Below are 14,372 nucleotides of genomic sequence, written 5' to 3' on the forward strand. Positions count from 1 at the left end.
ACTTGTGATCTCTGTCAAATAAATAAATAAAATCTTTAAAAGAAAAAAAAAAAAAGAATGCTCTCCTACCTTTTCAATCAAGAAAAATAACTTCATGTCGGCCCTGCTCGCCTGACTTGGGCTCACACCCTTCAGTCAAAGACTTGGATTCAAAACCAACTCAGCCCATGTTCAAGCTGAAAGAGAGACCCTGGCAGTCATTTAACCTTTCTGAACCTTACTTGCCCTCTGTATAGAAAGGGAGTAAGACCTCACAAGTTTGCTCATCATGATTAACAAAGAGAAAACCACGTGTGAAAGCGCAAATGTTAAAAATCATGAATCATGGGGCACCTGGCTGGTTCAGTGAGTAGAGCGTGCAACTCTCAGGGTCATGAATTCGAACCACCTACTGGGGACAGAGTTTACTTTAAAAACAAAAAAAGGGGGGCACCTGGTGGCTCAGTGGGTTGAACCTCTGCCTTCAGCTCCGGTCATGATCTCAGGGTCCTGGGATCGAGCCCCACATCCAGCTCTCTGCTCAGCGGGGTACCTGCTTCCCCCACCCCGCCCCCGTCCTCTACACCTGCCTGCTTCTCTGCTTACTTGTAATCTCTCTGTCATAAATAAATAAAATCTTAAAAAAAAAAACACAAATCCTGGGGCACCTCGTGGCTCAGTCGGTTAAGCATCTGACTTGGTTTCAGCTCAGGTCATGATGTCAGGGTCATGAAATCAAGCCCCACGTCTGGCTCCACACTCACTGGGGGGTCGGCTTGATACTCTCCCTGCCTCTCTCTCAGCTCCTCCCACTCCTGTGCTCGCTCTCTCTGCGTCTCTCAAATAAGTAAATCTTTAAAAAAAAAAGCCCTAACCATGAATCCTATAATGAGTGCTTGATTATAAACGATCTTTAGCTGTTCCTTACGATCTCATTTACATAAGCCTTATCTCTCAAAACATTAACTACAGAATACCAAAAGGTTTGTCGGTACTTATGGTTAAGAATTGAGTTCCAGGGGGCGCCTGGGTGGCTCAGTGGGTTAAGCAGCTGCCTTCGGCTCAGGTCATGATCTCAGGGTCCTGGGATCGAGTCCCGCATCGGGCTCTCTGCTCAGCAGGGAGCCTGCTTCCTCCTCTCTATCTCTGCCTGCCTCTCTGCCTACTTGTAATCTCTCTCTGTCAAATAAATAAATAAAATCTTTAAAAAAAAAAAAGAATTGAGTTCCAAGGTCGATCTGCCTGGGCTCATTCATAACCTGGCTTACTGGCTGGTTGAGCTTGGAAAAGATACTGAACCTCTCTGAGCCTCAGTTTCCCTGTCTGCAACAAGGAAAATAACAGTACCTTCCTCCAAGGGTTGACAGATTGAGGTAATTCAAACCATACAACCCTCAAATAGTGTAACAATCAGTCATTTTACTTTTTTGGGGAACCAAGATATTCTTAATAAATACTGGTGGGCTCATATGAAGCAGAAAATGCTCCTTTCCAGCCTTCCCTTTCTCATCTTCTCTTCCCTCCCCAGGAGGTAGACACTGTTTACATAACCTCCCAGGTCTCGGGCTTGGGAAATACTTTAAACCAAAAGGTTCTCCCTTAAAGACCAAGGGCAGGGCGCCTGGGTGGCTCAGTGGGTTAAGCCTCTGCCTTCAGCTTAGGTCATGATCCCAGGGTCCTGGGATCAAACCCCGCATCAGGCTCTCTGCTTGGCAGGGAGCCTGCTTCCTCCTCTCTCTCTCTGCCTGCCTCTCTGCCTACTTGTGCTCTCTTGTCTGTCACATAAATAAATAAAATATTTTTTAAAAAAAATAAAGACCAAGGGCATCAGCACCTTCCTTCCCAGGCCCTTCTCACTCTGCAGCTGGCGAGCATGTTACTTTCTCTCTCCTGGCTTGGGACTTTCATCTGTCAGGAGTGATCATCCCACGTCTCCCTTCCAAGGCTGCCGTGGATGCTAAATGGAGAGAACATGTCTAACATGCAAGCCACGTGCAAGAGGCGTTTCTCTGTGTCCCCCACCCTGCAGGCCTGGAGAGGACCCCATAGCCTCTCAATGAAGAGCAGACCCCAGCCCCAAAGTAGCCAGCTACAGCCAAGGACCAAGCAGGCAGTTTCCAGGGTAACAGCATCCTCTGCATTTACTCCCGATTTCCATCCCCGGCTGCTTTTGATTCTCTTCCCGCCTCTGTAGTGGGCTAAGTCACCTCTTCCCACTATTGCTAAGCAACCCTGAGAGTGTGCAGCTGCCTCCTGGGGGAGGACCCTGGCCCCCGCTTCCCAGGACTCGGGCCCTGGGGAAAGCTGCCCCTCCCCGTGGACACTCCTACCCCACCCCACCCCATTAACCCTGGGGATGGAGGAAGGTGGGAAGCCCTCCCAGCCAGCAGGGTTTAGAAGAGCAGGTGTGGTGGGACTTGGCCTTGGGGAAATGAGGAGAGCCACCCCCTCCCTCCCCACCCCAGCCTTCTACTTGCCTGTGCTTATATGTGTGATCTATTCTTAAGCAGTTTCCAAGCACAGGGTCGCATCAAGCTTTTTATGAAAGATGCCCCTCTTGATTATTTTCCTCTTCTGTGGCTCTCCCACTCAGTCCCCATGAACCTGGATCCCTGACCTCAGAGTAAACAGTGAGCAGCAGAGAACAGGTAGACACAAAGGAGGAAGAGGGGCCAGGAGACAGAGAGCACCAGAAACTCCTGAGAGGCCACTGAGCTCCGGAGGTGGGAAGAAGGCAATTGTCACTTTCTCCTCTGTATCACTTAGCATGTTCTCAGGCTTTTTAAATGAAGACACAATCATACCATACAAGTCACCCATCTGAGCGGGTTCTAGAAGTTCTGCTTATATAGTATATTTATATATATTTAGACTGTATGTACATACATTTAGTGTATACATATTTTGAGCAAGTTTTAGTATATTTAGTATATGGTTTTTCATGTATGCACAAGGTTGTACCACCATCGCCACTATCTAATTCCAGAATGTTTTCATGTCTCTCTGTCTCTGGTCAGATGTTCCCAGATAACACAAGCATTTCTTTGATAAGCAGCCAAGTGGTGAGGAGGCAAACAGGGGAGCCACACTGCCCAACCTGGGTTCCAGATCCTCCTCTGACCGGCTGTGTGATCTTGGAAAATTACGCTGCTGCTCTGAGCCAGCTCTCTCATCTGTAACATGGGGATAAAGTGCCCGCCTCACGGGACCAGATGTGCTAATTCAACACAGGGTCCCCAACACAGAGCCTGATCCTTGGCCTGTACTCAGGTGGGGGGAGCCACTTTTTTTTTTAAGTACAGTTCTACTCCCAGCTCTGGTCTGGGAAGAGGACTGTGCCCAGGCTGTTGGGGACTGCCACTGTTTTTGCTTATTTGTCTGGGAGGGCTGAATGGGGCACACGTTGGGGGGCGGGGTATGTTGGGGTCATCATGGTCACCCACGTGGCTTTGGGGCCGATGCATCACTCTACCAGACTCTTGAGGTGCCTAATGTGCTGAGAACCTGCCAGATAATCCCAGGCAGGACATGGGAGCAGGGGTTAGGGTAGACAAAGCAGCAACAAAAGCACCTGACCAGCCCTCTCTGTAAAAATTTACCCCCTACCCACTGAGAAGGAAGATTTCTGGGAGTTTGGACTTGATGCCTACCTAGCCTGGGACCCAGTGAGAAATCCTGATGAGGTGGGGTGGGGGGATGCCTCGCTGGTTCAGTTAGTGGAACATGAGACTCTTGATCGTGGGGTTGTGAGTTCAAGCCCCATGCTGGGTATAGAGATTACTTAAAAATCTATTAAAAAAAAAAAAAAAAAAAAAGAGGAAAGTGGGCTTCCAGGCTGGCTCTGAGCACTGATTTGCTGGGTCTCCTGCCCCCACCACTCCCAAGGCCTCTTGCCTCCAGCAGGACCAGGTCTGGGCAATTAGTGCTTAGCAGGACACTGGTACCTCAGCAGTGAGACCCCCCTGGGGCTGAATCAGGAGTCTGAGTGGGCTGACCCAGTGTGGCCAGGACTTAGGAACCAGGCTAAGGGTTTTCCTCCGCCTACAGCCTCTTGGCCATGACCTTTCCACGGACTAATCTGTCCAAACCAGCCAGTGGGCTCTGAAGCCTCTCCAGTGTCGTTGGTGAGTAACCGAGCCCAGGTCCCTAGGCCCCGGCAGAGATGTGTGCCCACTGAGCATACTCAGTGGGGAGAAAAAAAAGGCTGGGGGGAAGGCTCCCTGAGACCACAGGCCTTTGGCTGCACACCCGCATCGTAGGAAAAGCCTCGGCGAGTTACATGTGGGGGCAACTCAGGTCAGGTGAACTGTCTGGAATGGTCCCCATGATGCTTGCACAGGTGAGTGGTACAAAGAGCCTGGTCTCTCAGAAAGGTGAGAGGTCAGGTCGGGAGGAAGAACGAGGAGGGAGAACAATGGGAGCAGGTGCTGGCCAGGTGAGCTGAAGCAGCTTAGACACGCCTGCCCTCTGGTCTGCCCTTCCACACTTCTCCTGGCTCCCTCCTGCCCGGCCCTCGTTTACACACAAACACAGAGCCCAACTGCCAAGAAAAGGGGGGGGGCTTCCCAGCAGAATCTTCCAACGCTGCCAGTCCTTCAGGAAGCAGCTCAATGGCCCCAGCTCTTCCCCTTCTCCACCAGCGCAGACAGGGAGCAGGGCTGGCTCCTGCCCCACAGCAAGCCAACACCACACCTCTGGCCCTCTGGGGCGCTGCCTGGTGTGACGTTCTAGCCTTCTGCTTCCCTCTCCACCTAAACCAGGATGTGCACGACCCCAGGCGGGTGGAGCGCAGGACACATAACCCGGATTCAGCCAATGCTCGCTGCTGACGGATTCCGCCAGGGGAATTCGTTGATGTTCTTACACTAAGAAGGGACTAGAAGGTAGCGGGGCAGAGAGACCCTGGCTCTTCTCTAGAGACACACAGCAGCAGATCTCAGGGCTCAGGCTCAGGCTGTTTTAGAAGCACAGAAGGCACCAGGCTTCTTGGGACAAGTCCTCAAGCCAGGCTTACAGTTTGGAGCCACTGGCCAGGTGCCGAGCTCTGGGCCTTCCTAGAGGAGAGGAGAGGCCCAAATCCCAACCATCACCAGCAAACTACAGGATGCCCGTTTGGTTTGACCTCCTCACACCTAGAACTGCCTGCAAGGAAGGGCCGGCCCATGGGTCCAAGCCTCCCCCACCCGCACCCCCACTGCAGGGAGCATAGCCTTGGCAGCGCCCCCTCAAGAAGTCAGCTTCAGGAAATTGGTGCCTGGGGGCCTATCACTCCTACAAGCCCTACTCCAGTGACCAACAGCCCCCCAGAATCTCATCACTCCTCAAAACTGGGCAATGTGGTTCTCAGTGAGCTCCGGGCCTTCTCGCATCCGTCCTAGGGAAGCCTAGGTGACAGCCACAGCCAGCCGTGCAGCCCCAAGGGTCCACGCCCCTGTCCAGCGTTCTTTCGGGTTTTGGCGATCACTGGCAAACCATGGGGCACGTGTTCTCAGAGCACCCACAAGAGACAGGTTTGGGAGGGAAAGCGGCTGTAACCAGTCCTAGAGCAAAGCATGGCTGGCAGGTTGCCCAGAGGTGTGGGCAGGGCCTCAAGAATGCCCTCAGCTACTCGACCGTGGGGCCTGAAGACACTCCAAGCCGTATCCGGAGGACTTCATGGTTTGGGATCATTTTACCTGTCCTGTAACAAACTGACAGAGCTTTCAGGAGCTTCACATTCATCTCTCCATCCTGGATACCCAGAAGGTAAGTAAAGGGTAGGCAAAGATTCTATACCACTCGACAGTGAAGGGACAGAGCAACCAGAAAGGTCCAGTGACACAGAATGAGCCAGAGTCCACTTCAAGGCCCAAGGTCAACAAAGACACAGCTTTGCATACTCCTAGCCCCATAGGAGTCGGCTGCTTCTAAGACGGGTTTATATGCTACACCTTATCTCCAAGAATATGTGGGAAAGGCCACAGAAACTCTGGCTCCTCAAGAGTTAACATGTATTTACTGAGCACTCACTGTTACGTGCTATGCTAAATTCCCTACACACCTTACTTGGTTTAAACCTCCACTCAACTCTTATCGGGCAGGAATGATTAATTTCCTCATTTCCCCACTGGCATCATCAGGCACAGAGCAGGCAGGTGACTCACTGAAGGTCACACAGGAAGTCCATGGAGGGGGGCCAAGATGTGAACCCAGAGTGCCCAGAGCTCGTCTATCTGCAGAGGCTGGAGCCAGGATATAGCCCCAAGATGAGGCGGCTTGTCTGGAATGTGAAGTATCCCATCTCTGGCCCTACCTCCCATCCCAGAGTTGGGAGCCCTGCGTGGTACTATGTTTCCCGACACCTTGCCCTGTACTAGGCACCAGAGACCAGCAAAGAACACAAGAAGCTGGGTCCTGCGGCCATGGCCACAGGCACCGACTGAGGTAGGCAGGAATGCAGAACAGTGAGGGGCAGGAGGATTGAATTGAGTCAGTTCTCTCCTCCTGCACATTTTTTTTTTAAGATTTTATTTATTTATTTGACAGATCACAAGTAGGCAGAGAGGCAGGCAGAGAGAGAGCTCTAGAGGAGGAAGCAGGCTCCCTGCCGAGCAGAGAGCCCGATGCGGGGCTCGATCCCAGGACCCTGGGATCATGACCAGAGCCGAAGGCAGAGGCTTTAACCCACTGAGCCACCCAGGTGCCCCTCCTCCTGCACATTTTACTTCTACTGGGCATCACTCTGGTTTTTGCAGCCCTAACCTTCAAGGCAAAGGGATGTCCTGTAAACCCCTCCAGGTAAACCCCTCCATAGCAGGCCTCCCCCTGGACCAGTGGCCTTGGCCAGCTTGTACAATGGTCCTGCAGGCCAGCAGGGAGTGTAAACAAGGAGCCCATCTTCCTGAGACCAGGCACGATGTGGGTGCAGAATGGGTGCAGACTCGGGACGTGGGCCTTCATTCACCTGCCAAGTGAATGCCTATTTCAACACCATTAGTTCAACAAACATTGACTAAGCTCCTACACGTAAAAATAAAATAAATAAATAAATAAATTTTTAAAAGCCCCAGGACTGGCACCTGTGGGAATACCCATTAAACCTGAGCCTCCAGGATTCAAAAGACAAGAGAGCAGAGAGAATAAAACTTAACAGCTGGAAACTGCCATTTTACAAATCTTTGTCAACCGAGCAGGTGGGGATATTAGCTCCTTTTTATACATAAGGAACTGGAGGCTGAGCGGTTAATGTAACTCGCCCAAGGTCACAAGTCTGTCAAGTGGAAAGCCAGGGTGCTACTCAGAGTCCATGATCTCTCCAGCTGGCCTGGTATCCGACGGGCACACATAGGAGGGTGTGCGCAAGACACACGTGAGCCAAGAAACCGGGGCTATCGTCACCTGGCAAAGATGGGGCGTTCAGACCTGCTCCCTTCAAAAAGGCAGCTTCAGAACTCAGCCTTGAAGGTCAGGAAGATGAGGAAGGCCAGCCTACTCCCTAAACCACTGCATTTTGTGTCTAGAGTCAGGGAGGCCAGCTCCGTGAACTCTGCACAGAAGCATTCTTTGAAGCCGGGCCAAGCCACAGCCCACCGATGCACAGACTTCTACCTGCCTCTGCCTAGGCCTCCCTAGTCACCAGGGAAGTACTTCCTGCCGCATCATTCCATCAGAGGCCTGTCAGAGCCCCTGAGGGCTCGGCGGGGCAGGGCGGGACAGGAATGTGGCCCATTTACAGAGGAGGAAACAGATCGGAAGCACCTGTCCGGAGCTTTCGGCTGAAAAGCCCCAGCACTTGGAATGGGGACTGCCTGCCAGGGTAGGTGCTCCCAAAATATTTGCTGAATAGTAGCTCAGAGAAACTATGCCCGAAGTCTCTCCAACTGTTGTAACTGCACCACAGCCAAAAGCAGAGCCTTCTGCCTCCCACCCAGAAGCCTTCGTATCCCACCACTGTGTCCTCCCACCCACCCGCTCGCTCTCATCCTCCTGCCTCCATCCAGAATAGCCGGCCTCCTCTGTCCACTAGTCTGCTCTGATCCCCCTCATCCCTCACCTCCCACGCTCAGCAGGGAGGCTGTCGAAACACCCAGGTTGGGGCGCCTGGGGTGGCACAGTTGGTGAAGCATCCAACTCTTGGTTCTGGCTCAGGTCGTGATCTCAGGGTCATGAGATCGAGCCCAGGCACAGTGCTCAGCTCAGTCTGCTTGAGAGCACGCTCTCACCCTAGCCCTCTGCCCCTCTCACTTGGGCATTCTCTCCCTCAAATAAAAAAACACATCTTAAAAAAAAAAAAAAAGGCAACAAGTTACTTTAGGTCTGATCTCCCATGTAATACCACTTCCTTATATCCCCACCACCCCACCGAGAACTAGGTGAAATTTTCAGACAAGAAAATGAGGCCCACGTCAAGATTATAGAATTCACGGAAGGGGAAAAAAAAAAAAAAAAAAACCCTTGGATTTTCAAAGTCAGGCCCAGAGCCTATCCCACACGCCCACTCCCTCCATCAAGCCTGCCAAAGCACAGGTTGGCTCCCCTTGGTCCAGAGATCTTCACAGACTCTAGACACCAAGCTCAACTTTCTTGCCTTCCTCACTACCCAGGGACAAGTGAGAGGAAGCTTCCTGCCCCTAAGATGGCTGCATTCCAGCTCCCTCCCCCCATGCACCAGTTAGGACTCTGGACTGCTTACTACCCTCTCTGTGCATTTCCTCAGCCTCAGGTGTGTCAGGCTACCATCTACCAATGTCAGCTCTTCAACCACCAAGTTTACCCCCTAGATCGCCGGATTTCTCAGAGGACCCTGTTCCCACCTGGCTGCGCAGAGGCCCGAGACACACCCACCAGCACCCACGTCAGAGTTTCATGAGTCTATATATGTATATACAGAGAAAGAGACAGAGACAATATAATTTTTCTCCCCAATTATATTTAATACAGTTACTCATTTGATAATACACAATACTATACACGGGTCCAGTGACCAACACTGGGGAGACAAGAGTTTCTGCCCTCCCAGGAACTTCATTCCACAGTCCTGTCACTTGTGCCACAACGAGGCATATAGTAGGTGTTCCGTAAACAGGGATGTTTCCTCTACTCCCCATGGAAGATCCCAAGACATCCACCGCCCTAATCCCACCTCCCCCTATCCAACTTAAAATCTAGTCCCAAGAAGGCCTCATCCTGAAATTTTTAAAAGCCCCTATCCTTGCCCCCATGAGAATCTCCAAATTACCCACTCCATTCACAGCTCCACCAACAGCCCAACTGTGCCAGGAAATAAGCCTGGTGAGTGGGGGGCTGTCACAGCCTCTCCCCCAGATCCACCCCCCCCAAGACCCTGAGAGGGTGGGGGCAACAGGAAGAGGGGGAGGATGTTTAAGCAACTGTCACAGTGCAAGTAAGTCAGCTCCAACCCAGAGACCTTCTGCCGTTGCCCTATAGGGCCGGGCCAGCCGAAGCCCACGCCTGGGTCTCAGGTCGCAGTCTTTGAGGAAGCCCTTTGTGCGTGTGTTTTAAATTACCTCTGCTTGTCTGATGAAGTGAGTAAAAGGGCCCCGATTCAGGGCTTAGGATTCCTGAGTGAGCTAATACAGGATGCCTTTGGCTGGAAAAAAAAAAAAACTTCAGTCGGCTCCCTAAACTCCCCCCCTTTTAAGTTTAAAAAAGGGAATGAATGTTACCATTTTTGGACATGAGCGTTCTCCCTCAAGCCCAGCCCTAACCGCACTATCCAAAGGGACGCGCCATCCTGTCCCCCCCCATTCCCAGATCAGCGGGGGGTGAAGGGGGGAGATGAAACGAGGAGGGACCGGATGGGAGCGGACGTGGGGGGGGGGGGGGGGGGGGGGGAGGAGGGGGTTCAGGGTACGTGGCCGCCTGGGGCAAGAGCTCACAGCACAGGCAGGAAGCAGAGGCAGGGTTGGGGCGCCCTCCCCTCCCGCCCCACAAGAGGGGTTTCGGACCTCTTCCTGCCACCGGCCACTGTGCCCGGGTCCCATCGCCAGCTCCGAGCCAGCCCCTGTGACGGCGTGCGCACCCAGCACACCTCATCTGGGATGCCTGGAGATGGTGGCTAAGCAGGGATTCCCCAATGACTGACCCCAAATATCCCAGTAAACAACCTCTTGTCCTGGAGCCTGTCAACTCTGATCAAGTTGCCCAAATTCGCCTTCTCCCAGGAATAAGCGGTGTCGGAGGGGCAGGACGCAAACGCAAACCCGTGTCGGCCCGCAGCTGAGTTAAGCAATAAAACGGTTTGCCGTCCTGACCCCGCCCCCACAGTGCTGGCTGGGGAACCGGCTTCTGCCCCCTAGTTTTCTCAGCTCCGGCCCCATTCCAGCAGGTCCACACCTCCAGGCAGACCCAAAGGTGGCTGCCAATCCCCGGGGCGCCCGCTTTCCACCCGGCCTGCGGGCTAGGCTTGGAAGGTGCAGAGTCCCGCGATCCTCGCCCCCCGCAGGTACCCAGCCCAGGGCGGCCCAGGAAGCGCGCTGCCACCGCACGCCATATGGAGAGGCGGCCAGGGGGCGGGGAAGGGAAGGGGGAAAATCGATCCGGAGCAAGCAGCCAGCAGCTCAGCCCCAGACTCCCAAGCACCGCCTCCCACCCCCTGCCCACGCGGGGACCGTGCAGCTGCAGCCGGGTGGCCTGAATCGCGAACCCCAAGGCGACCTGCCCGCCGGCGGCCCCACCTCCCCGCGCTCGGGCTCTGCGTTCGCGGGCTCCGGGAAAGGGGCTCTCCCCCTTCCGCCCGCGCCTGTAACCCAACACCCCACCTCGCAGCGGCCGCGCATCCCCCGCCCCCGCTTGTGCGAGCCTGGAGCCCGTTCGGAGCCGGGAGCCGGGAGCGCGGGTGGAGCTGGTTGAGCCGGGGGGTTGCGGCGGGCTGGGGAGGCTGCTGACCTTTCTCTGCTGCTTCTCCCAGGCCGGGTCCAGGAGCAGGTCCCGATCCCAGTCCTCTTCGGGCTGCATGTAGTCGTTGGTTTGCTGGGAATCATAATGGTCCATGATGGTGCGCGCGTGCTACGAGCTGGATTTCTTCCTCCACCTTCTCTCCCCGCGGCGGCTGCTGCTGCTCCTGCCCCGGCGTGGGGAGGGAGTCGGGCTGGGCTGGGCTGGGCTGGGCTGGGCTGGCGGGGCCGGGCTCGCTCCCCTGCGCCCGGTTCCGCCGCGGCGCTGCTCGCGATAGCTGCTGCCAGAGGAAGCGGCGGCGGCGGCTGAGGCTGGAGCTCTCGGACTGCCTCCTTTGGACCTAATCTCCACGCACAGTGAGCGAGGCGGACACACTAGAGCTGCGGGAGCCGAGGCGGGCGGGGGCGGGGGAAAGGGGCAGAGCCCTCCCGAGGTTCTCCATTGGCCAGGCCGAGTTGCCCAAACTTCCCCCCATCGCCTTTCATTGGGAATTCCTGGCATCCGTCAGCCGGGCCGCGGCGCATATAGGTGGCTGGGCGGGCCCCCTCCCGGCGCGCACGCCCCCGCCCACTCCCCGGGTTCCCACTCCTCCGCCGCTCATGTGACACCAGTTTAAGCCGAACGGGACCGAAGCCGGGGGACGCTTCCCCGAGCGTGAGACCGAACGGCTGCGCGTCCCGGAGCTCCAGTCGCCGCCGGGAACGGGACCCGCTCCGCGTCCGCGGGAAGGCGGCGAACTCGGGCGAGCCGGCCTGAATTTGCACCCCCCCCCACGCGCGCCAAGCCCCAGGCGGCCAGAGGCTGGAGAAGGGACGCGAGCAAACCCGGAAAGTATTTCATTTGTCCTGCCTAGGGTCCGGAGAAGTCAGCACCCAAGGAAAGGGGGCAGGGAATGCCTGAATGGAAAGGAATTTCCTGGGAATTTCCTGACTCCGTCCCTCCCGCCCCCGCCCGGCCCCGCCCGTCGCGACCTAGCCGACCCCTGCGCTCCGAGAGACCGGGGTCTGACCCGCGAACGGCGTTCGGAGGCCGCAGAACTTTCCCGCCTCGCTACAGGGTCCTTTCTGGCCCGACCTCCGGCCCTAAGGACCGCTCTGCCTAAGGGCTTCCCGGTGGCGCCTACATCGCCGGGCTTCCCGGGATCTCCTGCTGGTCCCCGCTGGCGGGCAAGCAAGATCTACCCTCTTAGGCCCGCAGCACCCTGAAAACTGGAAGGGAGGGCCCTGAGTGGTCTACCTACTACACGCCCCGCCCCCAGCACACACCCCCTGACAGATGGGCAAACTGAGGCTCAAAGGGTTGGGTTGGAAAGGGGATTTTAGCACGTTTTCAGGACTCCAAGGCCAAGCCTGTAACCTCAGGCCTGACAGACAAAGCCTTAATTGTTAATGGAGGAAGAAGGAGGGTAAGATTGGCCAAACACCTCTAACTTCTTGGTGCCTGCCTGGGCTTCCTTCCCTGGGCCTAGTCAGGAGAGTCGAACACACCACCCGAGCTGTGACAGATACTGGGAAGAAGAGGCAGGCTCGACCTCCTGGTGGGCTCCTCTGGGGGATACCTGATAGATCATGCACACAGTAGTGCTTTTATATTTCTGCCCCGAGGACTGGCTGAGCCAACCGGAGATACTCCAGCTTTTCCATCCAGAGGCCAGTGAAGAATTAAAGAGAAGAGTGAATCTCCAGAAAGAACCATGGATTAGGATACTTCGAAAGGCCACAAGGACGAAAAAGCTGAAGACTGGGCCTCTGTCTCTCAGAACCGCTGGCAGATGCTGTTGTAAGCAGATATCTGGTGTGGCTCCCCACGACATTAGTCAACCTCACATTTATGCAAGTGTTACCGGTCAGTGCCCTGCCTGCCACAGCCCCTGGCTGGGGAAGCCCTGCCTTGGAGCCAGAGAGAGTAGATTCATGGAGTATTTTATACCCATTTCTAAACTATGGCTCTAAACCTAACATAGAGGGTAATATGGTGCTGTAGCCATTCGCTCACTCAATAAATACTTGCCCCATCTGCATGTCCAGGAATGTGCTAGATGTTATGTATACAGAGATGAAAAGACACAATGCCTTCCCCATGCAACCCAGCAGAGACAAGACGCAGAAACAAAAATGCAGCGCAAGGAGACAGCAGCTCAGACAGGGGAAACCTCTGACCACTGAGCCCAGCCGGGGAAAGAAGGCTCCGGGTGTAACTTTTTGGAGCAGGTGAAATCCAAGTGGGCCTTCAAAGCAAGTTGGCAAGATGCAAGTGTGGGAGGCTCTTCCAGGCAAAAGGATCAGTCTGAGTACATGGGGGCAGGAAACGGGTATAAAAGGAATGCCTAACATTTCAGTGTGGCTAGACTAGAAATTCAAGGCCAGGAGGGGCAAGAGGTAGGGCCACGGAGGTGGGCAGCTGCCAGCCCACAGGGCCCAGGGCAGGGTGGGAAGTGCAGATCTCAGGGGGAACAAGCCTGGACAGAAGCTGAGAGCCAGGTGCAGAGCAGCTGCAGTCAGCCAGGTAGGAACGGTGTCTTGGTCCATTTGGGCCACTGTCACAGAATACTGTAGATCGGGTGGCTTCTACAAGAACACTTACTTCTCACTGTTCCGGAGGCGGGGAGGTCCAAGGTTAGATTCCGTGCTGGTGAGAGCCCGTGGCCTAGTTGCCAGAAGGCATCTTCTTTGTCCTCGTGTGGCGGGACTCTGCCCTCATGCCCTATTCACCCTCCTAACAGCATCACTCTGGGGGTTAGGCTTTGCGACATAGCAGCATTGGCAGGACAGGAACATTCAGTCAATTGCAAACAGAGAAGAGTGGGTAGAAAACTCAGAATATAAAACCGAGAGGACTCAGAGTTTCAGTGTGAGGACAGAGAGGAGTTTTGTGCCCCACTAGGGACAGACCATGCACTTCCTGTATGATCTACATAAGCCTTACCTATGAGAAGAGAACTACCTCCACCTTACAGAGAAAAACAGCTAAGGCTCAGGCAGGTAGCTAACTCATGCAAGGTTACACAGGATACCTGACTCCTTAACCCATGCTTTGGACCCAGTGTTTCTCAGCCCTGGGATAGCTTGACACCCTCCCCACCAGGGAATATTTGGCAGTGTCTGGAGACATTTCTTAGTTGTCACAATTGGCAGGGTGGGAATACAGCGGCATACAGCGGATAGAGGGTAACTACTGGCATACAGCGGATAGAGGCCAGGGATGCCGCTGAACATCTATGAGTGGGACAGGACAGTCTCCCCACAACAAAGAATGATTCAGCCCAAGATATCAACAGTATTAGAGACGAGAACCCCTGCCTTCATTGCCCGTTTTTAGCTGGGATGATCTGGCGAATGGTGGCAGAGTACAACCAACTGAGATAAAGAATTTCAGACTGGGGAGTAGAAGCCTGGATTGAGTTTGATTGAACACATTGAACTTGAAGTGCTCTGAGAACCTTGAGACTCGGTTGTCCAGCAATCAGTCGGCCGCAGGGCCCTGAACTCAGAGTAAAC

General features: G+C 54.6%; 1 protein-coding gene across 3 annotated transcripts in view; it reads right to left on the reverse strand.

The window, feature by feature from the left end:
* ACTN1 (actinin alpha 1) overlaps positions 1-11,422 on the reverse strand; it is a 97,595-nt gene extending 86,173 nt beyond the window's left edge. For 2 of the 3 annotated variants that reach the window (XM_059373469.1, XM_059373467.1), the window contains exon 1: positions 10,867-11,422. In XM_059373469.1, the coding sequence (XP_059229452.1) occupies positions 10,867-10,971 (105 nt within the window). In that variant the 5' untranslated portion in view covers positions 10,972-11,422. The remainder of the gene's footprint in view (positions 1-10,866) is intronic. The other variant, XM_059373468.1, reaches the window with a different exon arrangement.
* Positions 11,423-14,372: the final 2,950 nt, after the last annotated feature.

The sequence above is a fragment of the Mustela nigripes genome, chromosome 13 (genome assembly GCF_022355385.1).
Source record: "Mustela nigripes isolate SB6536 chromosome 13, MUSNIG.SB6536, whole genome shotgun sequence".
In the NCBI taxonomy this organism is placed as follows: Eukaryota; Metazoa; Chordata; class Mammalia; order Carnivora; family Mustelidae; genus Mustela; species Mustela nigripes.